Source organism: Chiloscyllium punctatum, chromosome 3, assembly GCF_047496795.1.
Source record: "Chiloscyllium punctatum isolate Juve2018m chromosome 3, sChiPun1.3, whole genome shotgun sequence".
NCBI lineage: Eukaryota > Metazoa > Chordata > Chondrichthyes > Orectolobiformes > Hemiscylliidae > Chiloscyllium > Chiloscyllium punctatum.
Window position 1 is genome coordinate 136816247 of NC_092741.1, and position 23721 is coordinate 136839967.

General features: G+C 40.6%; 1 protein-coding gene across 4 annotated transcripts in view; it reads left to right on the top strand.

Moving 5' to 3' along the window:
• The first annotated feature begins 8280 nt into the window (after positions 1-8280).
• Positions 8281-23721, top strand: part of colec11 (collectin sub-family member 11) — a 31012-nt gene continuing 15571 nt past the window's right edge. For all 4 annotated transcript variants that reach the window (XM_072561154.1, XM_072561163.1, XM_072561171.1 and 1 more), the window contains exons 1-3: positions 8281-8437; positions 10475-10630; positions 17941-18012. In XM_072561154.1, the coding sequence (XP_072417255.1) occupies positions 10501-10630; positions 17941-18012 (202 nt within the window). In that variant the 5' untranslated portion in view covers positions 8281-8437; positions 10475-10500. The remainder of the gene's footprint in view (positions 8438-10474; positions 10631-17940; positions 18013-23721) is intronic.

Here is a 23721-nt window from a genome sequence, read left to right on the forward strand (position 1 = left end):
TGTGCATGGGAATATTCCATCACATTCCTGGCCTGAGGCCTGTGGGAGGTGCTGACTTTATGGTATCAGGAAGTGAGCAATTTTATTGAGACCCAGAGACCCAGCCTCTGTCTTGCTCTGTTAGCTTTGGTGTTTCATGCTTGTCTATCTTAATCATAGTGAAAGTGTCACTTACAGTGGTGCTATTTTTCCCATTCCTGCGATTGCTACTGGTGACCCCGAGGATCTGTCATTGTGCCCTCTCCTGTTTTTTTTTTGAAAAGGTACATTTGAAAGGAATTTGAAGAGTAGGGCAGGTGTGGGGTTTGCTGAGCTGACTAATTGCAATTGGAAAAAGAATTATTGATGAGTAGATTTCTTCCAGAAACCCAGACAACTCTCCCAATATGCAAGAGTGCCCTCAGGTGGCCATTCGCCATAATACATGCACATCATTACAAATTTTGCAAGTTTTATTCTGTGTTTTCAGACACCATTATCTGTCTGAGAGTGCAAAGCCATTGCTTTTTTTAAACATATTAATTTTTAGGTCACTGAATCATTTCACTGCCTTGCAATCATTTTTTTGTGGTTGTCACCACACATCAGTTTTTTTTGAAGTGCTGGATTAAAACTCGTGAGATGGTTTGTGCAGCTAAACCTCATGAGAATAAAGCTACAGTGGAGCAGCAAAGCGAGTACTGTGATTGGCAGGAGATCAGCGAGCAGGCAGCTTCGGCAGACATGCTTGAAGCTGAGAACGGGAGTTATTGGTCTTCTGGGAATGCTATAATTGAAAAACTACCCTATAAACTTTAAACTCTTGTCACGTAAAATAAGCCTACCTGCCTCACAGGTCTTCACTTCTAGTTTTAATCATGAATTATTTGATTTTTACAATAATTCAAAATCAGTGATTCTTAATTCTCATTCAAACTGTTCATTTGTTCCTGAAGATTTTTTAAACATTTGCAAGATTTGGATCTGTATTTGCATTTTCAATTCACATGGAAATAATAGCTGATACCATAGCAATTTCTTTTCTTTTGATGGTTTTTTATCAGTTAAAGTTCTCAGTTGTGACTCTTTGGAAAATGCCACAGCTCTAATTTTTTTCTCCTCTTGTGATTTTCATTTTATTCCAGTGTTCCAAAAGGAATTTTATGGGCAGTTTCTTATTGCAGCCCTTTTGAAATTACTATTTTGAAATTATCGACTGCATTGGTTTGATAAGAACCACAATCTCTTCAAAATTAATTTTCACAACCTACATTTGATGTGTTAACATGTAGTTGTTTGTTTTTATAAATACAAAAGTTGCTTTCTACGTTTCGCATACTAACAAGATAATGTTTTTTGAATATTTTCCACAGTCATGGAATGGTGAAAGGACAGAAGGAATCCATTCAGCTCCTTGTGTCTGTACTGGATGCTTGCAAGAACAACTCCCTTGCCCTTTCCCTATAGCCCTGCAAATACTTCCTTTTCAGATGTTTCTCAAATTTATTTTTGCAAACATCCATTTATTCTTCATCTGTCACACTCAATCCATATTTTTCTCACAATAGGAACAGTTTCTACTTACTCTGCTCAGACCTACCTACTCTTGTATTTTTCAATACTTCTATGAAGTCTCCTTGCAACCATCCCGTGAAGAGAAGTCCCAACCTTTCTAGTCCATTCAGGTAACTGAAGTTTCTGATCCATGGACCATTCTTGCATATTATTTATTGAGTCATATGGCATATAAACACACCCTTTGTTCCAACCAGTCCACGTCAACCATATTCCCAAATACCCAACTGCCAGTACTTGGTCCATAATCCTCTTACTTATGAATGTATCCAAATGTCTTTTAAACATTGTAACTGTCTGACTCCACCACTTTCACTTGCTCTGTGTGTTTCAAAAAATGTTGCCCTTCATGACCTTTTTAAATCTTTCTCCTCCCATCTTAAAAATTTGCTTCCTAGTTTTGAACTCCCCACTCGAGGGAAAAGTCCTTGTCATTCGCCTTATCTACGCTCCTCATTTTTTAAAAAACTCTAAGGTTACCCCCTCAATCTCCTATGCTCCAGTGGAACAATGTCCAGCTTTTCAAGTCTATTAAACCCTCCATTCCTGGCAACATCCTGGTAAACCTTTTCTGAACCCTCTCCAGTTTAATTATATCCTTCCTATAAGTCATGAGGGGCATGGATAAGCTAAGTAGGACTCCATGGGTTGGGGAGTCCAGAACTAGAGGCCATAGGTTTGGGGTGACAGGGGCAAGATATAAAAGGGACATAAAGGGCAACTTTTTCACGCAGAGGATGGTATGTGTATGGAATGAGCTGCCAAAGGAAGTGGTGAAGGCTGGTACAATTACAGCATTTAAAAGGCACCTGGACGGGTATATGAATAGGAAGGGTTTTGAGGGATATGGGCCAAGTGCTGGAAAATGGGACCAGATCAGATTAGGATATCTGGTCCGCATAGACTAGTTTGACGGAAGAGACTGTTTCTGTGCTGTACAGCTCTATGACTCTAAGAGGCCTCATCCCAAAAAACTTTGCATTGGTCGTAAAGTGAACTTCCAGAATTGGATGCAGTGATCCAGCCAAGGCAGAAACAGTATCTTATAAAGATTCGTCATAACTGCATCCGTACTAAAACGTTCCAGACAATCTGCCTTTCAACCTGCCCTGTCATCCTCAAATCTTATGCAATTCTGCCCTCAATTCCTTTCTGATTAGTTTTCCTTTAAAGCTTTACCCTTTATATTGCTTCTCCTCATTCCGCTATCCAAATGCATAATTTCATACATATTTGCTTTAATTTGATCAGGCATTTGCTCCCACCCCAAACCACATCGTCCAATCTGTTCTTGTGAAGTCCATTATTCTGCTCCTCACAGTTCATAGTATTTCCAAGGTCTGTATCATCTTTGCATTTTGAAATGATGTCCCGTGAAAGGTAAACTGCTACCAGATCACACGGTTGCTTTCAGTAATAAAAGATGAATGGTGTTGGTTCAATCTGAGGGTTACCATACTACAGGTGAGGGGAAAGGTTAAGAAGGTGAGTCCTTTTTGGTAACCTCAGTTGGTTACACTAGGTCATTAGGATCTAGAATTGCAATAGTCCTAGTTTTTTCTTACTTATTCACGGGATGAGGGCACCATTGGCTAGGCCAGCATTTATTGCCTATCCCTAATTGCCCAGATGGCAGTTAAGAATCAACCACATTGCTGGGGTCTGGAGTCATTTTTAAATCAGATCTGGTGAGGATGACCGTCCTTCCTTAAAGAACATGGGTGAACCAGATGGGGTTTTCCAACAATTGACATAGGATTCATGGTCATCATTGGACTCTTAATTGCAGATTTTTATTGAATCCAAACTCCTCCATCTGTTGCAGTGGGATTCAAAATCCTGTCCCCAGAACTTTATCTGGTTGAAGGTCCAGTGATGGTACCACTAGGCCATTGTCTTCCCTCCTGGAGAATTAGTGACTCAAGGAGAATTTTACAGTTTACGTTTCACCAATCCTGTTTACTAATTACGTGCATACTGAATTATTTTGAATTTTCTTTTGTTAGCTGCTGGTCTCTTCTCATATATTCTCTCCTTCCTTTGATTTTCTTTCTCACTTCCTCTTTGAATCTTCTCAGCTTGTTTCTGACTTGTACTATCAAGCTAACACCTGCCATTTGCACTTCATTTACTACTTCATCTCATTCTCTTTTTCATCATCAAGTGATCTCTGGCTTTCTGTGTCCTCACTTTCACCCTGTGAAAACATAATGAGACTGCAAACAAATAATCTCTTTAAATGCAGTTCCATGAAACGTTTGCCTGCTACGCTTTGCTTACAATTTCCCTGGGCCAGAAATGTTCTCGTTCCACTCAGACTGGTTGTCCTTCTAAGTATTTTCACCCTGGTTTGCTTTCTTGTCATTTTCCATTGCTGACCTAGACCTTCTAACACATTCATGGCTGCATCTGGAATGTTCATGGTGGCTCAGTGGTTAACACTGCTGCCTCATAGCACCAGGGACCCCAGTTCAATTCCAGCCTTGAGCAGCTGTCTGTGTGGAGTTTGCACATTCTGCCTGTGTCTGTGTGGGTTTCCTCTGGGTGCTCCAGTTTTCTCCCACAGTCCAAAGATGTGCAGGTTAGGGCGGATTGGCCATGCTAAATTGCCAGTTGTGTTAGGTGTGTTAGTCAGAGGGAAATGGGTCTAGGTGGGTTACTCCTTGGAAGGTTGGTATGGACCTGTTGGGCTGAGGGGTCTGTCTCCACACTGTAGTGACTCTTTTTTTTTAAAATAAAGACCCACTTGACCCAACTCATGGCATAGAACTATATTCAGAAGTGTCTCCTCCCTTGCTAGGCAAGAAATTTGCTGAAGAAGAAAATCTTCTTGAACATATTTCACAGTATGGTCCACCCTTCTGCCCTTACACAATTACTGTCTCACACCCCACAAGATGATTAAAGTCTTCCATTATCGCTGCTGCATCCTATGATTTTCCTCTACATCTTTCGCATTCATTGCTGGGATAAGGATATATCCAGTAGTGTAATGTTACCTCTATTGTTTCTTTAAAATTAACTAAACAGATTCTGTCCTTGACATCCAGCACTTGCTTCTCTAACTACGATAAAGTTCAGAACTCTCTGCCTTTCTAACCACCTTCTCAACCTTCCCTGTCATCTTTAATCCAAATGTGCCCTCAAGTCTTTCTGCTACTGCTTTTCCTTTAGCATTTTACTGTTTATATTGTCATTGCTTGTTCCTCTAACTAAATATATCATGTCACACTTATTTGCTTTCAATTTCATCAGCCATGGCTCCCCGTCCATTCCACCGACCTGCTGTTCTCTTAAAGTTCATCGCTTTCTTCACAGTATACTTCCAATATACTCGTCAGCCCGTATTGCTGCTGCTCCTCCTTCCTTTCATTCCCTATCTTTTTTGAGTATCTTGTATCCAGGAAGGTTTAGCAACACGTCCTACTCTTTTTGCTTGAGCCTGCATTCCATTAACTCAACACTGCTGTATTTCCAGGTGGCTATTTGCAAGTGCAGCTCACTAACCTTATTTACCAATCTTTGTATGTTCATATACAAGCAGTGCAAATATTCCCTCTTTACTTTGGCTCCAATTGATACTGTTATCTGATGCTTCAAAACCTTGGTGCCCTTGTTGATTTTTAATTGTACATCTCAGTTAATCATAGAATCCCTACAGTGTGGGAGCAGGCACTTGGCCTATCGAGTCCTCAACAACCCTCCAAACAGCATCCCACCCAGACCCATCCCCACAATCAGTTATTTCCCATGGTTAGTTCACCTGGTCTGCACATGCCTGGACACCAAGGGCAATTTAGCATGACCAATCCACCTAACCTGAACATCTTTGAACTGCAGGAGGAAACCCAGACAGACGTGGGGAGAATATGCAAACTCCACACAGACAGTTGCCTGTGAGGCAGCAGTGCTAACCACTGAGCCACTGTACCACCCTAATGAGGCTGATTTAGGTGAGGTTGAGTTATCTTGTGCAAATGATTGAGACTGGACTACAATTGTACGATTTTCCTCTTTTCCTTTCCCATTTATTTGTGAACGTCTTAAAACAAATTCACTTTTAAAATAAATTCTGTATTTTCTTTTCAATTTTGCATTCTGTCCCCTTCCTTTTGAAAGATGTTGTCAGTCAACTCTCTGATCTGTCACAAATGATATCCCTTTATAAATGAGTTCAAAATGAGAGCAGTGGCAGGCTGTTCTATCATGCAGAGAGTAGAGGCAAGTGTGGTCATGTACTGGTGTGAGTTTTCCCTTCGTTATAGCAGTGACTGTACAAAACTACTGGCTGTGAAAGGCCTTGGGAGATCCTGAAGTCTTCAAGCATGATATAAAAATGTATTGGTTCATACCCCGAAACTACTATGTTTTATTTATGAGAATGTAAACAGAAGCAAGGTTAGGCCCTCTGTGACTGTGCTTCCTTGTCTTCACTTCCCTGCTCTGTCATTTTATGTCTCTGATCCCTTATCGCCAAAAGTTCTTATCGATTTCAGTCTTGAATATACTCTGTGACTGAGAACTTTTGAGGTTGAGGTTTCCAAAGATTCAAAACTGTAGAATGGTGGCGGGTCCAATTCCTGATTTACTCAGTGCCTGGCTCAAGGTGCTGAAAGGTGTTGGGAAGTCAAGCGTTGGTGCTCTGAAGCAGCCAATAAAAGGTGCTGGAAAAATTAAGAGAAACAGGAAATTGATCCCCCCAGCTTTGGCTAGACAATCATCAAGGTCAAATGGGCATTAATTCATTATTAAATAATGACTTCAAGAAGTAGCCAATGACGTGCTCAGTATCAATATTTCTGCTTCTCTACTTTCTCGAGCAATTTTGCTGTGCATCTGATGCAAGCAGTTGATCTTAAACTCTTAAAATATCTCTTGCTGCACACATAACATTATAGAGTTCAGTGATTTTATGAAATGAGTTATCATCAAAGTGGATGTGGCCCAGCAACAACTTGCATTTATATGGGATTTTTAACATCCCCAGGCAATAAACAGAAAGACGGGCAGATAAAAGAGAAGTCTGAAAGTCTTGCAAGAAAATATTTTGAAATCTTCCTGTGCCTGGTCACAAAGCACCCAGCCAATTAGTAGTGCTATTTGCAGTGTCAGTCAACAAACCTTCATGCAGAGACGTACTCCAGCTTAGGGGGTTTCTGTTTCTATGGCAACTGTGCATTGATTATGAGGATAATTTGTAATGGCACTCAGTTACTTCTTCCATCTTAGAAAGCTATTCTTTGCTTTCTTCTGTGTCAGTGAATTACCTGGCTAATGACTTAAAATCTCACATGAAGAAAAACCTATCTTTGTTTACATGTATCTCATACAAGGTAAACCACTGTTCTACAATGGAAGCAGCCATTTCACAGTAATTTTCCTGCGATTTCACAGAAGTGGTTCAATTAAATACTAGTCACGTTACTGAACTGGTCTCCCTACTAACCTACATTTGAGAATCATTTTTCTCATGTATCCAAAAATAAAATGCAGAACCAGAAAGATGATGTGAGGCATTCTGAGAAAGAAAGATGTCTGACTTCTTTCTTTAAAAGAAATCCTTCCGTTAGTTTTTTATTTACAATTTCTTTTTCCATCCTCTCATGCTTAGTGATTCCTGCTGGGTTATGTCTCACAGATGTCTTTCCCTAGTCTTCATCTGCGGGTAGACAGTGTGTATCAGGAGGGACCATCAGATTCTAAAGGGCTTCACAGCTTGATCAGCACATTAGATTTCATCAGATGATCTCTGGATAGTGATCAGAAGCAGAAAAAAAATCAATTATTTTTCCTTACTGGAGGCAGACATGCCGAAACCAATTGTATTGCTTCAATTACGAGAATTCAGCACAGATTTGAAATCAAACTAAGAACTGTATAGTTTCAATGATTTACTTGTAGAGCTGAGTAATGATTTAAACTGCCAGTCAAACAGAAGGGTTAATTAAAAAAGAATGCTAGAATATACTCATTTAAGTGTAGAAAATTAAAATCATTTACAGAACATTGGTAGGCTTAGTTTTACATTTACATCTTTTATCTTGATATTCATCAAATTTTCCACTGGGACTTTGTATACGTGCAGAGCATTCATTCTTAAATATCTCAAACGAAGAGTGAATTGGGAGGTTCTGTTGCATTTGATAATCTGAAAGTGGAGTGCTCGATATAAAAATTTCCAACGCCCTTGTTACTCCTGTAAGTTTCATATTTTGCGCAGACAAGGATGAAAACAAGTTACCTCCAAGAACATCTTTACAATGAATGAAGCTTGACCGTGATGTGGGAGTGCTAAAAATGTTACCATGGAAAAACAGAACATAAACATAAGATGTTGAAGAAAACAGTGGTTCAATCCAGATAATGTTACTATAACTTTGCACCATGAAAAGCCAAGAAAATGTCAGTAAAATCTTTGGTAATTTGCCTGACACAAGAGAAAATTAGCTTGAACAGTCTGCCGCAGGGAAAATGGCAGGGAATTTAGTCCTTTTCAGATTACAAAAAGCACTTTCACGTGCTGTGGAAAGAGTTTGGTATTGAAGCCAAAATGTTCTTGTTTGATGTTTTTCTTTTTTGAAAAAAAAGGCAGATTGAACAATTTTTTTTCCTGTGCTACCCAGCGTTGGATTTTCCCATAGACTCCTTTTACAGCTGCAAGCATCCCAGCTGACATTTGTCAAACAGGATGTTTTTTTATGGGTCATGCTTACAATTTTGGTCTTTGATTTGCTGAGCTGGTTCCTTGGGCAGGCTATATTAACGAGTCAACCTAAAAAACTGTCAAACATTGGTAAACAAGAACAGCAATAAAGTTCATCTGTGGAATGGGAGAGCATGCTCAGGATGATTCCTTTCTCAGTGTTCTGTCTTCTATCATAAGGTGAGAGGAAATTTTAGTTTGCTTTTGGTTCCACAGTTAGCTAAATATCTGCAATTCTAATTTTCAAAGGACAGTCTTTGCTCCTGGCTATTAAAAGACAGGAAGAGGGAGCACATTAGTAAAAGAATGTAAGGACCAACAGACTTACTTCAACAGTTACTGAAGATCTGTCAACTGTATTAAAATGCTCTAGCTGAGAATCAATTAACCCTTAAAATGTTTTGAAATCTGGGAGTGCTAAAATAGGAGTCATTTTCCAGGCATTATAGCTAGTATGGTGATAGGAATTTTTTTTTGTGAGCTGATGAAACACACAGAAGACATTTGAGAACGAGTGGATTTGGTTTAATTGTAAGCAGCAAAATGTCATTCAGGTCATAATCTTAAATAGCTAAAAGTGTGTTTCAGTTTTAATTGTGATATTTTGAAACTGAAATTTTCAGCCTTGTCTGACATAATGTTAATAGATTCAATTTTAATTTTAGGAATTATTATTTTATTATTTACTAACAAATTACATAAGTATGGAACTTTATAAAATGAAAAGATATCACAGTGGAGTTCCATTACGTAAGGCACTGGCTGAAATAGATGGTGATTGGATGAACTCTAAAGTAGCCTTTGGACCTATAAATTCCCATGGTAGTCTATTACTTAGCATAATGCTGGTGGGAAACTTGTGCCACCATTATGGAGACGGAATACAGTGTAGGAAAATGTGAGGTTATGCACTTTGGTAAGAAGAATAGAGACATAGACTATTTTTTTAAATGGGGAAAGACTTTGGAAATCTCAAATACAAAGAAACTTATGAGTCCTAGTTCAGAATTCTCTTCAGGTTAATATGCAGGTTTAGTTGGCAATTAGGAAGGCAAATGTTAGGTTTCATTTTTCAGAGGACTAGAATACAAAAACAGAGATGTACTGCTGAGGATGTATGGGGCTTGGTCAGACTACGCTTGGAATATCATTAGCAGTTTTGGGCCGTGTGTCCAAGGAACAGAGGAACTTTACAAGAATGACCCCGAGAATGAAGGGCTTGTTGCATGGGGAGCAGTTGAGGTCTCTGAGTCTGTACTCAATGAAGTTTAGAAGGTTGGGGGTGTAGAATTTGATTGAATCTTACAGGATACTGAGGGGTCTGGATATAGTAGATGTGGAGAAGATATTTCCATTAATGGGAGAGACCAGAACCCAAGGACAGAGTGAAGGGGCACCCTTTAGAAGTGAGATTAGGAGGGATTTCTTCAGCCAGAGGGTGTGAATCTGTAGAATGCATTGCTGTAGAAAGCTGTGGATGCCAGGTCATTGAGTATCTTTAAGACGGAGATAGATAGGTTCTTGATTAGTAAGGGAATCAAAGGTTACTGGGAGAAGGCAGGAGAGTGGTGCTGAGAAACCCTGATTCTGCTTCTATATCTCACAGTCTTATGGTCTAAGTGTCCTTGTTGTACAAGCACACATGGCATTGGGACAAGGCAGGGGATGGTGTGATGATGATAGTTGTCTTCATTGGTCATGGAACCGTAGGGAACGTGATGTATGATATTATCATATACTGTCCTTCCTTGCATTCTGAACCCTGAAGAGAAGAGGTCAAAAGCAAAAAGCTTACACCCCTCCATCACATGCATCCAAATCCTAATCCAAAGAAATGGGGTTTGAGACCTGGGGTAACTGAACTCCAATTTCCTCTGCCACCCATTCAGATCAGGTAGCTTTACACACTTGCCTAACTAAGGAATAACAGGGTTGAGGTAATACTTGGCTTGAAAAAGAAATACCTGAACATTGAAGAATAAAGAAAACCACAAATTAAGTCAGTTGCAGATTTGAGGTCTTTGGGGGTGGGGAAGAATAAGTTAGAATGGCAGAAAAATGGAAGAAGAGTTACGCTTTTAACATGTGAAGCCTACAAACATTAAAAGTTTGTGTGTAGGGAAATGTTAAACGCTGATAATGTTTAATGAGTTAAAGAATGTGTTTGTTTCATCTTAGTAGAGTAATGGTTATTTATAAAAGAATTTTTATCTTTAGGAGTCAATGAACTTTTTGTGAACATTATGAACAGTGGACTGTTTTCACTTGTGTTCCGAATTGGCCTGCTGTTCCTGTCCTTGCTCAGATCTGGAGAATCTCAACATATAGCAGATGAATCATGCTCAGTACAGATCCTAGTCCCTGGCCTGAAAGGTAGTTGCACATTAAGTTTGTGGTTTGTGAAGTATGTGATACTGTGTTTTATTCTTGTACTACTTGTACTTCTTACCAAACTGCATTAAATTACATTAACTCTTTAATAGATGCCATTATAAGCTTGTTGGATGCTAAAAGAGTGGTGCATTTTATACAACAGTGATGGTGCAGCAATTGGTAGTGGATGGAGACTACTGGCTGATTTATTTACTAAGTGCAATGCCCATTTGTGAATTAAGTAATACAGATACAGCTAAGTTCCTTATCTGTGCTGAGTTAGTTGATCTTACCCGAGGCAGCAGTGGATGTGATAGAGCTGCTGCAGCCCATTCCTGATCACTATCCAGTAAGAACCACAAAAAGACATGTGAATGGAGCCTGTAAACAGGATTGAGTTCAACTGTGATAACCCTCACAGTTGATACTCATCGTCAGGTACACTAATTACAAAGGGCTATGGACAAGATCATAGAGAGTTGTGGGAATGAATCCCCAATGTAAAATAGTAACTTTAGGTAAATATATGACAAAATAAAGTAGATGAAAAATAGTCTGTTGCTATTATAGTGGTTGTTTAGTGTCACTTTCATGGTTGAATGCAGTATTCAAAATAAAGTGTAGGAGAGAGTTTTTTTTTGATGAATTCAATATGCTTAGTTCCAATTATTCATGCAGAGCTATCTGACATTTCTGAGTCCATTATTGTGATGCAACACACCATTTGTATTCCTGCAGTTGGAAGGCGTGAAGCTGACCCCTCAAGATCAACTTCCACTGGTATTACTTGTGTGGTTTGGTGAACCATTCTTTTACACACTTGTTCAACTTCCGTAGCCCTGCCATACATATTCATGTATGTGATATATGATGGTATGTGTTCTGCCACAATGTGCAAGCACATGTATGATCAAACAGTGGTAGTGTTCTGAAATTTGGAGATAGAAATTGTCCATGATGAAGTTAATTTAACAAACACAATTTGTCTTGTATGGCATTTTAAAGAGTCAGAATTCACAACTTATGATTCAATGATGACATTAATTTGTCTGTGGGGTTTGCTGTGTTGTAAATTTATTGACTTTGATGCTACCAGTTCTGCCAGCTCAGAGATGACAAAATACTTATGCTTCACGGCCGTTCTAAAAAAAATGAGCGCCTGGCAGCAGGCACATATTTCATCAGTTGTGAGGCAAATAGGGGAAATTATCATTTCATTGTTCCTGTGTTTCATGAGTCCAATTTTTTCCTAATTTTCCATCTTCAGCATGTTGATTGTCAGTAGTCTACTCTAATACTCTATCTCCAGGTAATATTGGGATCCCGGAATTGTAGTGTAAAATTGGTGAAGGATTTTAATACCACACAGCTAATGCAGCCAGTGCAATGTGAAGAATGAGACGAAAATCGAAGTCCTTCCTATTTTCTCCTGTCCACACTCCTGAATCCAATGACTATTTCCAGGGGTACCAGCTCACCCTCTGGTCTATTTGTCATTTTCAAGGATGATCATTGATCATAGAATCACAACAGTGCAGGAGGAGGCCTATAATGTCTGCACCAGCTCTCCAAATGAGCAATTCATTCAGTGTTGTTCCCTCACCTTCTCCCATAACCCTGCACATTTTTCCTTTTCAGGTGACAGTCTAATTTCTGTTTGAATGCCTGACTTCGATCAGTCCCCTCCACACTCTCAGGCAATAAAAAGCACCACTCTTGATAAGGCAGGGAATTAGTCAAAGGAGATATTCAAAAACATGTGTAATGGGACATTCTTGAAATTTAACATAATTAAATGTAAGATAATGTGAATTGGAGCAGGATATATACACATCATGAAGGGCTGTGTGTTTGCAAAGTAAAAAAGTAAGCAGAAGTATGTTTTCTAATTATACTTTGAAAATATTCAATCAATGTGAAGTTCCTGAATGGATAATCAAATACAAGATTACATCTTGAGTAGATTTGATAATGAAACAAGACTTGTTTTCGCCTTGTGCCGCTCTCAGAATATTTTAATATACCTTTTCCGCTCGAAATAAAGAAATTACGATTATGTTGCTCCTTCCCCACGCCCAGGAAATCTCAAATCTTCATAGGCAGTTGATTAACTTCAAAAGTATCGAACTGCTACACAGGGAAAAGTGGCAATCAGTTTGTGCATAAGGACCCACAATCAGCAATTAAATGAACGATCAATTAAACTGACTTGTAGTTGTGTTGGCTGAAAGAGAAAAATTACTGGGGTGGTGACAGCCCAAATGGTATTATCACAGGACAGTTAATCCAGAGAGCCAGCAAATGTGTTCTCGGGACCTAGGTCTGAATCCCACCATAGTGGATGGTGTAATTTGAATTCAATAGAGGAAACAAAATCAGGAATGATGAATTTAATGATGACCATAAATCGATTACCAATTATTGGAAAAATCCATTGAGTTAACTAATGAACTATAGGGAAGGAAACTGCCATTCTTACCTGGTCTGGCCTACATGTGACTCCCGACCCACAGCAAGGTGATTGACTCTTAACTGCCTTCTGGGTAATTAGGGAAGGGCAATAATGCCTAGTCAGTGATGCCCTTGTCCCGTGAATGAATAAATTAAAAAAATTTACAAGAATACCGGGAGAGCAACCTGTACTTCACTTAGTCACATGAAATGTTTTTCCATATTGTTGAACAGACAAACAGGACCTCAGTTATCTAAACCCATCTTACCTAAAGGACAACACCTCCACACTTTTAAATACATGCTCAGCAGTCCACTGACGCATCGTCTTGCACCATGTGCTTAACGCGTGATTCCCTAATTCAGAGTCAATGTCTTAGCCCACAATCAAACCCTATGCCTCTTGCTTCAAAAGAACATTGATGCTTGTAAACATTTTGAAAAGGTTAGGAAGGATGATCCCAAAACAAAGTGCCTTGACAGAAATGCCTACATCTTATGTCTGAATGAAACATAACACACAAAATAGGAGTAGGAGTAGGGTATTCAGTCTGGCAAACCTCCTGTGCCATTCAGTAAGATCATTGCTTTTCAGATTGGAGTCCTGTGACCAGTGGTGTGCCACCAGAATCTGTGCTGGGTCCAGTGCTTTTCATCATTTATTATAAATGATTTGGATGTCAAATTGGGAAGTATAGTTAGTAAGTTTACAGATGACACCAAAATTGGAGGTATACTGGACAGCAAAGGAGGTGATCTCAGAGTACAACGGGATCTTGATCAGATAGACCAATGGGCTGAGGAGTGGCAGATGGAGTCTTATGTAGATAAATGTGAGGTGTTGCATTTTGGAAAGGCAAATCTAAGCAGGACTTACACACATAATAGTAAGGTCCTTGGGGAGTGGTGCTGAACAAAGAGATCTTGGAGTGCAGGCTCATAGTTCCTTGAAAGTTGAGTCCCAGTTAGACAAGATAGTGAAGAAGACATTTGGTATGCTTGTGTTCATTGGTCAGTGCATTGAGTATAGGAGTTGGGAGGTCATATTGCAGCTATATGGGACATTGGTTAGGCCACGATTGGAATACAGTGTGCAATCCTGATCTCCCTCTTAACGGAAGGATGTTGTGAAAGTTGAAAGGGTTCAGATAAGATTTACAAGGATGTTGCCAGAGTTGGAGGGTTTGAACAATAGGGAGAGGCTGAATAGACTGGGGCTATTTTCCCTGGAGAGTCGAAGGCTGAGGGGTGACTTTATCGAGGTTTATAAAATCATGAGGGGCATGGATAGGGTAATTAGACAAAATCTTTTCCCTGGGGTGTAGGAGTTAAAAACTAGAGGACATAGGTTTATGGTGAGAGAGGAAAGATTTTACAGAGAACTTGGGGGCACCATTTTCACGCAGAGGGTGGTGTGTGTATGGAATGAGCTGCCAGAGGAAGTAGTAGAGGCTGATACAATTGCAACATTTAAAAGACATCTGGATGGGTATATGAATAGAAAGGGTTGAGAGGGATATGGGTGAAATGCTGGCAAATGGGACTAGATTTATTTAGGATATCTGGTCAATATGGGCAAGTTGGAACAAAGGGTCGGTTTCTGTGCTTTGTATGTCTCTGATTCTATCTGATCATGGCCCCAACATTCTTGAATCCCACCCCTTGTTAACCATTGACTCTCTTGTTAATTGGCTGGGTGACCGGATTACAATGCAGAGTGATGCCAATAGCATAGGTTCAATTCCCACATGGGCTGAGATTACCATGATGGACTCATCTTCTCAACCTCTTCCTCTGTGTGAAGATATATCTTATCGATGTTGAGAGACCCTTAGGGTTAACTTCCAGATAAGGCCAATCCAATCCTGCAGACCTTTTATTTTACTCACTTGTGGGACATGAGTGTCACTGGCTGACCAATATTTATTGCCTATCTCTAGCTGAGCTTAAAAAGGGTATTAAAATGTACAGAGACACCATTGATATACTGAAGTCTCTCTGTGATGTCATTGAAATAAGAACCAAAATAACTAGTGTTGCGAAAATAGCAATTTGCATTTTCTGTATTCATTCACAGGTTGTGGGTGTCACTTGATAGGCCAATATTTAAATCGTACCTTCAGTAAAATTAACATCCTAAGGTGCTTCAGAGATGGGTGTCAGGGAAACTGATAGTGAACTAAGAAGCCAAAGGTTTTCTTTTTAAGTGGGAAGAAGTATATTAGAATGGCAGAACTAGCATTGACCACATGCTACATCTGTTCTGCTCCACCATTTCATAAATTCACTGCATATCTTTGACCTCCATTCCTGTGTGCTGCCCCTCAGAATATCCCTTGATTTTCTCAGAGTCTGTTTTCTGAACTCAAATTTTAAGTCAGGGAAAAAGAGGCTCTCAGCATCTATTTTGTCAAGTCCTCTCAGAATCATAATATGATCATCAGCTCATAATACATTCTCCTAAACTCAACAGAGCATCAAATCTTTCCTCTGAATCTGCATCCTCCTTTTCCTGGAATTAATCTCGAGAGCCTTCACTGTGCCCCATCTGTGTGAAGGAGACCAAACTGTGTGCAATGTTCCAATTGCAGCAAGTTTTGCTTGTACTTCAATCCCCTGGTTATGAATACATACAATTTGCCTTCCTAGTTTTGAGCTGAAACAACATGTTCGACGTTATCTTTTATACAAAAATGCCCAAATCACTTGCAAAATTAACTTTAGACTGTTGCTCCTGCCACAGTGTGTTATAACTCTTACATCTAGCAAAGAACTGTGATTTGACTCTTAATAATAATAAATGATAATTTTATTTGTTTAACATGATTAATATTATAATAATAAAATGCTTTAACTTCACTGTGGATGATCACATACCACTGCTCTAGATCTTGGCCTTGATCCACGTGACAATGATCATTTGGCATTCTTCTCCTGGTGGTTCCAGGGGTGTCTTCTCTTAAGTTGGTCTTGAGTTACTGCTCCTGAGGGTGGTGTAGCAGTGATTCTTAGCAGAAGTCTTTGTGCCCTTTTTGGAGGGTCTTCGATGTCCAGGAGTAGATCAGTCAGACCCAACCAGGTGTTGACATTTCAGTGGCAGGGTGGTCCTTGGGCAACCAATACTGGAGATGTCAGGACCTGGTAGGTCAGGTAGCCCTTTTCAATAAGGTTGTGAAGTGCCCCTGTGTCTGGTAAACAGCTTGATGTTTCCGATTGCCCTGGGGATGGCATTCAGATCGATTCTATTCAATTCCAATTCAAGTGTATATTGTATTGTTTGCAGCTGCTGGGTCAGTTTTGTAATGTGTGTCTGGATTCTGCAGCTTGTTAATTCCAGAGTCTTTGAGCACAATCACTTTTGGTTAAGACTAGTCTCAATTTTGTAGCAAGTCTCAGTTATTGTCCATTTTTCACAAATCCATCACTTTGAGTAGCCTGTCTGGCCACAAGACTGATTCCCATTCTTGAAAAATATTCATTTTTTTCTATCTTCCATCAAATTGAATAATTTCCTCACATTATCCTCTAGTTATCAGCTCTTTCCCATTCAAATGGCATTTATACCTCTGTGCAGGCTCCTTGTGTACTTCCAACAGTGTACATTCTCACTTAAAGTTGTGTGTTTAGCAAATCTAAATATACTCCACTGATCACCTCCTGTAAGGTGAGAGTTTGCATTACAAGTATAGTATTTGAGATCTAAGCCCAAAAAAGCACTTTCATTATATAACTATTCTTGCACCACTATGTCCATTGACCTAACTTGCATTTGTCCTTGGTTTTCTTCCTCCCCATTTTCCATTGCTATTCAGCAGTTCCAGAAAATGTTAGATGCATCTCTTTATCACAGTGCTCAAACCATTTATTTTGATGGAGAAGCAAGGAATCTTAATACTAATTTTTGGAACATACCAATTTGATAAATTTCATTTTTAGGGGTATGATAATTTACAGACTGGATTTTATAGTCCTAGCTGGATGTATTTTGGTGGGTTGGGGGGTGGTGATTAGGGGGTAGAAATGTAAAATATGAGGCATTCCCAACTCACCGTCTTTCTGTCTATCCCTGACCTGTCTTCAATGTGTGTCATATGGACGGTTACTAATAAGTAAGTAATGATAATGATAATACTTGTAGCTTATTATTATTTTCAGTTTAATTGATAGAAAATCAGTCTTAACAGTAGTTTTGAAAACATTTGAGTGTGTTGGACAACTCCATTGCCATGTTGCCAACATAACAACAATAGGAGGATAGCCTGGGTGCAATATTATAACCTGGTACAGTGAGAAGACTGCAGGTGTACAGTGGTTAATGTTATTTATGTGCATGGACCTAGTTTCTGTATCAGCTAACTGAGGTAATATTAGTTATTACATTAGGTATAATTGCCATCTGTCCCATGAAGCTCAGTAATTAAAATCTAATATTTAAGCATTAATGACTTAATTCCTAATGTAATAATTACACTTCAATGCACAGGTAACAGATTACATATTCAACAAATGCTCATGAGTACAGTAAATATACTGTGAATGCAATTAATATTCCAATGTTATAATTATCTACGATATGTATTGCCAACACGAGTAATTGCAATGTCCCTCAGAGGTAACAAATTGCATTCCTGCGTGGGAAATAATTGAGAATAGTTGGGGATATACTAAAGAGAATATGACATTTTTGCCCTATTTGAACACTGGCAATTTTCTAACCTGTTAGACTGAGATTGCTACCTATGTGCTGTTTGATCATGCTGAGTCAATGAATAGCAACAATCCCATTTACACATATGTATTATTTTTGTATTGCTATTTTGCCAATGAGGATGATGCTGTGTTCTTATGTTGTGTTGCAGGTGAACCTGGGGAAAAGGGGGAGAAAGGAGAGCCTGGAAGGCTAGGAAAAGTTGGCCCAGTTGGACAACCAGGTGATTTTCTACAAATATAAATTCTACATTGAAACAAGACTTACGTGTTTCATATTAAACAACACACAAAATTGTAACATGGGATGCTAACGTATTTGATATGCTATAGGAAGTTTATTTCACTTTTCAATTGTTTCACCAGACTGGTCAGGTTCTGGCAATAGAGAGACTTCGAATCTTGGCATTAATTTGGCCTTTCATGTGTTCACTTTTCATTTCCAGTGTATCCATTTTGCTACATTAGAATTCAGCAAATGTATTGTGGGCAAAGTGCGAAATTTCCTGGGACCTAAATTTGGTAGCCCGCCACAAAGAAAAATACCTTTGGTATTGCAATTCACACTTCAACCTGTAACTGTTGATTATCACATAGGCAACATACTAACTTTGTGGTGTCTACTTGTTCATATCAGTAATGTTAATATCTAGCTGGAAGTACTCACTGCTGTTGATTGTGAGTGGCTAGCATCACTTAAAGGCAACCTGCAAAGCTTAAAGGGGAAATGCATTGTGGTAAAGCAGGTGATGTGGAAGTGAATGTATTCTGAAACATGTTGAAAAATGGCACAACATGTGAAAGAGCAGGTTCTGATGTTTACAGATTCTTCACTGAAGTCTTTGTGGAGGAAACAAATAGGAGGAGAGGTACCCTCTACCAATAGAAAACTGGGACTCTCACCAGAACCATGCTCAGTGTTCAGAAAAGAAAGGATTCAAAAGCCATCAAGAGGCCCAACAGCAGTCACCTCCCTCACCAATACCATTTTGATTTAGTCCCCTCACTACTTTTTCCTCTTTTTTGGTGAATTGGTGTTAATTGAGTGATCAGTTAACTTGGTGGTGGGTTTCTTCATAGTAAAACAAATGGATGTGTGTTTACCCCCAGGAGATGGGATGTTTTCTGAACAGACCTCAACTTCTGACAACACCAGCTTGGAGGACAGATTACTGAATGCTTTGGCACCTTGCCTTTCCTGTTGAATGCTGAATTTGCATGACTTTGGCTTACAGGCCAATACCTGGATGTCAGGTGCTTATGTTTGTGCTGCAATAGGAACCGAGATATCAGCCATCAGATGGTGCATAATCATTCTTGGATTCTTTCTTTGCTGCACAGGTTGAGCTTCATGGCCAAGATGCTTTGCTGGCCCTATGCTGGCCTTGACATCTGCACTGAAGACAGGCCACTCATGCCTGATGTCTCACCATGTTCAGGTTGTTCCTCTAACCAACCCTTCAAAGTATTTTATATTTAGCCAGTGATTACACAATGTTCAGCACAGTTTGTATTTCCAAGTAGTCAATGCCCAAATGCAGCAAGGCCCAGGCAATGACTAATTCAATAAGAGAAAATTTAACCATCACCTCTTGACATTCATTGGCATTGCCATCTTGGTATTACAATTGACCAGAAACTGAACTGGTCTATCCATAAAAGTACAATGGCTACAAGAGCAGATCAGAGGCTAGAAACCTGGCTGTTAGTAGCTCACCTCCTCGCTCACAGAAACATAAAATATCTATAGTGTGGAAACAGGCCCTTCTGCTCAATAAGTCCACACCAACACTCAGAAGAGTAATCCGCCCAGATCCATTCCCCTACCCTATTACGCTACATTCATCCCTGAGTAATGCACCTAACCTGCACATGCCTGAACAGTATGGGCAGTTTAGCATTGCCAATTCACCCAATCTGCACAGCTTTGGATTGTGGGAGGAAACACACACAGACACAGGGAGAATGTGAAAACGCTACACAGACAGTCCCTCAAGGCTGGACATGAACCTGGGTCCCCGGTGCTGTGAGGCAGCAATGCTAACCTCTGAGCCACCTTAAACCTATCCTCTCCAGTTTTGGGCTCCCCAACCCTAGGGAAAAGATCTTTCATGTTCAAGGGAAAAAAGCTGTGCTGTGTGTCAATCGGTAGAAAAGGTGATCTTGGGGGAAGAGGAATTTGGGTAAAATTAGGTTTCGATGCTTTCGGCTTTGGCCCTGGCCACAGCCTCAGTCATATGATCGTTGATTAATTGGTGCTCTCATGCTTTGCAGACCTAAAGAGCATGTTCAAAAGTTTAGTTGTTTCCTTGGTGTGATTAACTGAAAAGCTCTTGATGAAGTAGCACATACAGGAAGACTGTCATTAATTACTCACCAACAGAAAATGGGCAGTGTGGCTACAAGACCAAATATGGTTCATTTCCTGCATCCCTCATGCTAGGATAATCAAAGAGGCTTGGTGCCATTCCAAAATAATTGCTATCCTAAATTCAGGAAAACTGGTTTATCATCCCCATAAGCTCTCTAATGTCTACAAGGTAATTAACTAGCTAATCTTTAAATGATGAGACCAGTTTTAGAGGTCACTTTCCAAAATGGGCCAGAGGGTTTCAGGAAAGGACAAAATTACTTTGACCAGGCCCTTATACCAATGATCAATATTAAGGCAGGGCTCCAGGAACAGCTATGGTAATGGCTGTATTCATAGACTTCTCATTGGCATATAGAAAGGTCTTTTTGGGTCAAATGCCAGTTACTGAAGCTTTCAATACATACAAAAATTCTTAGGCTTATCAATTCTTAAGGCTAATCAGCCATCAGAATTTCCAGGTCTATCTTGGTGGTAAGTGTAGCCAAACAGTAGCATTCAGTACCATTTGCAGATAGTGAAACAGCTCACATTCAATTGCAACAGGACCTGGACAACATTCATGTTTGTGCCAACAAATGCCAAGTGACATTTAAGCCACACAAGTGCTAGGCAATGACCATGTCCAGCAAGGCAGAATCTGCACGGGAAGACCTAACATATGCAAGTCCAAGTCTCACACCATCCTGATCTGATTTGAAACAATGATTGCCCTTCTGACAATATTATCAGATCAAAATCCTGGAACTCGCCTTTTAGGAGTGCACCTGATGAAATTGCAGTAGTTCGAGAGGGCAGCTTACCATAACCGTCTCAAAGGAAATTAGAGATGTGTAAAAAATGTTTGTCTTGCCAATGATGTGCATGGCTTTTGAAATAATTAAAAATGAAATCTCAGTTTTACCATGACTTGTGGATAAAATGTTTCTCGCCTTTAAAAGATACAATCTACCTTTCAGATCTATCTCTCACAATTTTTTACTGTATGGTCAGGTGAGCAGCCACTTAACAATGCATTCTATAATCATTAAAATGACAGCACCAGGCTATAGTCCATGATCTTTAACTTTGTTCACCCCAGTCCAAAACTGGCACTTCCAAGTCAACATTAAAATGGGCAGACTGTCCAAGTCATACTCGAAGCATCCATCAAAAGCAGTGAATACCTATTAATTGCACATTCTGGTCACAGAACCCATAATTTGATGTTATCAAATGTGGTGGCCTGTGGATGTAGGGGCAGTTCTTTTTATTCATTTGTGGGATTTGGGCTTTGCTGGCTGACCAGCATTTATTGCCCATCCCTAGTTGCCCTTGAGAAGATGGTGGTGACCTGCCTTCTTGAACCACTGCAGTCCACCTGCTGATTGCTTTCATCATTTATATACGTGATTTGGATGTGAATATAAGAGGTATAGTTACCAAGTTTACAGATGACACCAAAATTGGAGGTGTACTAGACAGCGAAGAAGATTACCTCAGGTTACAATGATCTTGATCAGCTTGGCCAATGGGCCAAATTGTGATGGATGGAGCTTAATTTAGATAAATGTGAGATGCTGCATTTTGGAAAGGCAAATCAGGGCAGTACTTAATGGTAAGGTTCTATGGAGTGTTGCTGAACAAAATGGCCTTGGAGTGCAGATTCGTAGTTCCTTAATAGTGGAGTCTCGGGTAGATAGGAGAAAGTGAGGACTGCAGATGCTGGAGACCAGAGTTGAAAAGTATGGTGCTGGAAAAGCACAGCAGGCCAGGCAGCATCCGAGGAGCAGGAAAATCAATGTTTCGGGCATAAGCCCTTCTTCAGGAATGAGGCTGGTGTGCCAAGTGGGCTGAGATAAAAGGTGGGGGGCAGGAAATTTGGGGGCAGGGCGCTGGTAATACGAAAGGTAGAAGGAGGTGAGGGTGATAGGCCGGAGAGGGGGTGGGGGCAGAGAGGTCGGGAAGAAGATTGCAGGTCAAGAGGGCGGTGTTGAATCCGGGGTTTGGGACTGAGATAAGGTCGGGGGAGGGGAAATGAGGAAGCTGGAGAAATCTATATTCATCCCGTGTGGTTGGAGGGTTCCTAGGTGGAAGATGAGGCGCTCTTCCTCCAGGTGTTGTGTGGCCAGGGTCTGGCGATGGAGGAGGCCAAGGACCTGCATGTCATTGGCGGAGTGAGAGGGAGAGTTAATGTGTTCAGCCATGGGGAGGTTGGGTTGGTTTGTGCGTGTCCCAGAGGTGTTCCCTGAAACTTTCCGCAAGTAGGCGGCCCCTCTCCCCAATGTAGAGGAGACCACATCGGGTGCAGCGGATACAGTAAATGATGTGTGCAGAGGTGCAGGTGAATTTGCGATGGATATGGAAGGATCCATTGGGGCCTTGGAGGGAGGTGAGGGGGGAGGTATGGGCGCAAGTTTTGCACTTCTTGTGGTTGCAGGGGAAGGTGTCAGGAGTGGAGGTTGGGTTGGTGGGGGGTGTGGACCTGATGAGGGAGTCGCGGAGGGAGTGGTCTCTCCGGAATGCTGATAGGGGTGGGGAGGGAATATATCCCTGGTGGTGGGGTATGTTTGGTGGTGGGGTCTGTTTGGAGGTGACGGAAATGACGGAGGATGATATGATGTATCCGGAGATTGGTGGGATGGAAGGTGAGGACCAGTGGGGTTATGTCCTGGTGGTGATTGGAGGGGCAGGGTTCAAGGGTGGAGGTGTGGGAAGTGGAGGAGATGCGGTGGAGAGCATGGTTGACCACGTCGGAGGGGAAATTAAGGTCTTTGAAGAAGGAGGCCATTTGAGGTGTTCGGTAGTGGAATTGGTCCTCCTGGGAGCAGGTGCGGCGGAGGCGAAGGAATTGGGAATATGGGATGGTGTTTTTACAGGGGGCAGGGTGAGAGGAGGTGTAATCTAGGTAGCTGTGGGAGTCCGTTTGTAGTAAATGTCTGTGTTGAGTCCGTCGGCCGAGATAGGATAGGATAGATAGGTAGATAGGATAGTGAAGAAGGCATTTAGTATGCTTTCCTTTATTGGTCAGTATTTTGAGTTGGGACATCATGTTGTAGATGTACAGGATATTGGTTAGGCCACTTTTAGAATACAGTGTGCAATTTTGGTCTCCCTCCTATAGCAAGGATGTTGTGAAGTTTGAAGAGGTACAGAAAAGCTTGACAAGGATGTTGCCAAGGTTGGAGCATTTGAGATATAGGCTGGGGCTGATTTCCCTGGAGCGCGGAGGCTGATGGGTGACGTTATACACGTTTACAAAATCATGAGGTTCACGAATAGGGTAAATAGACAAAATCATTTCCACACGATGGGAGAGTCCAGAACTAGAGGGCATAGGTTTAGGGTGAGAGGGGAAAGATTTAAAAAAGGACTTGAGGGCAACATTTTTGTGCAAAAGGTGGTGCATGTATAGAATGAGCTGCCAGAGGAAGTGGTGGAGGTTGGTATAATTACAACATTGGAAAGGCATCTGGATGAGTATATAAATAGGAAGGGTCTACAAGGATATGGACCACATGTTGGCAAATGGGACTAGATTAATTTAGAATATCTGATCAGCATGGACGACTTGGACCAAAGG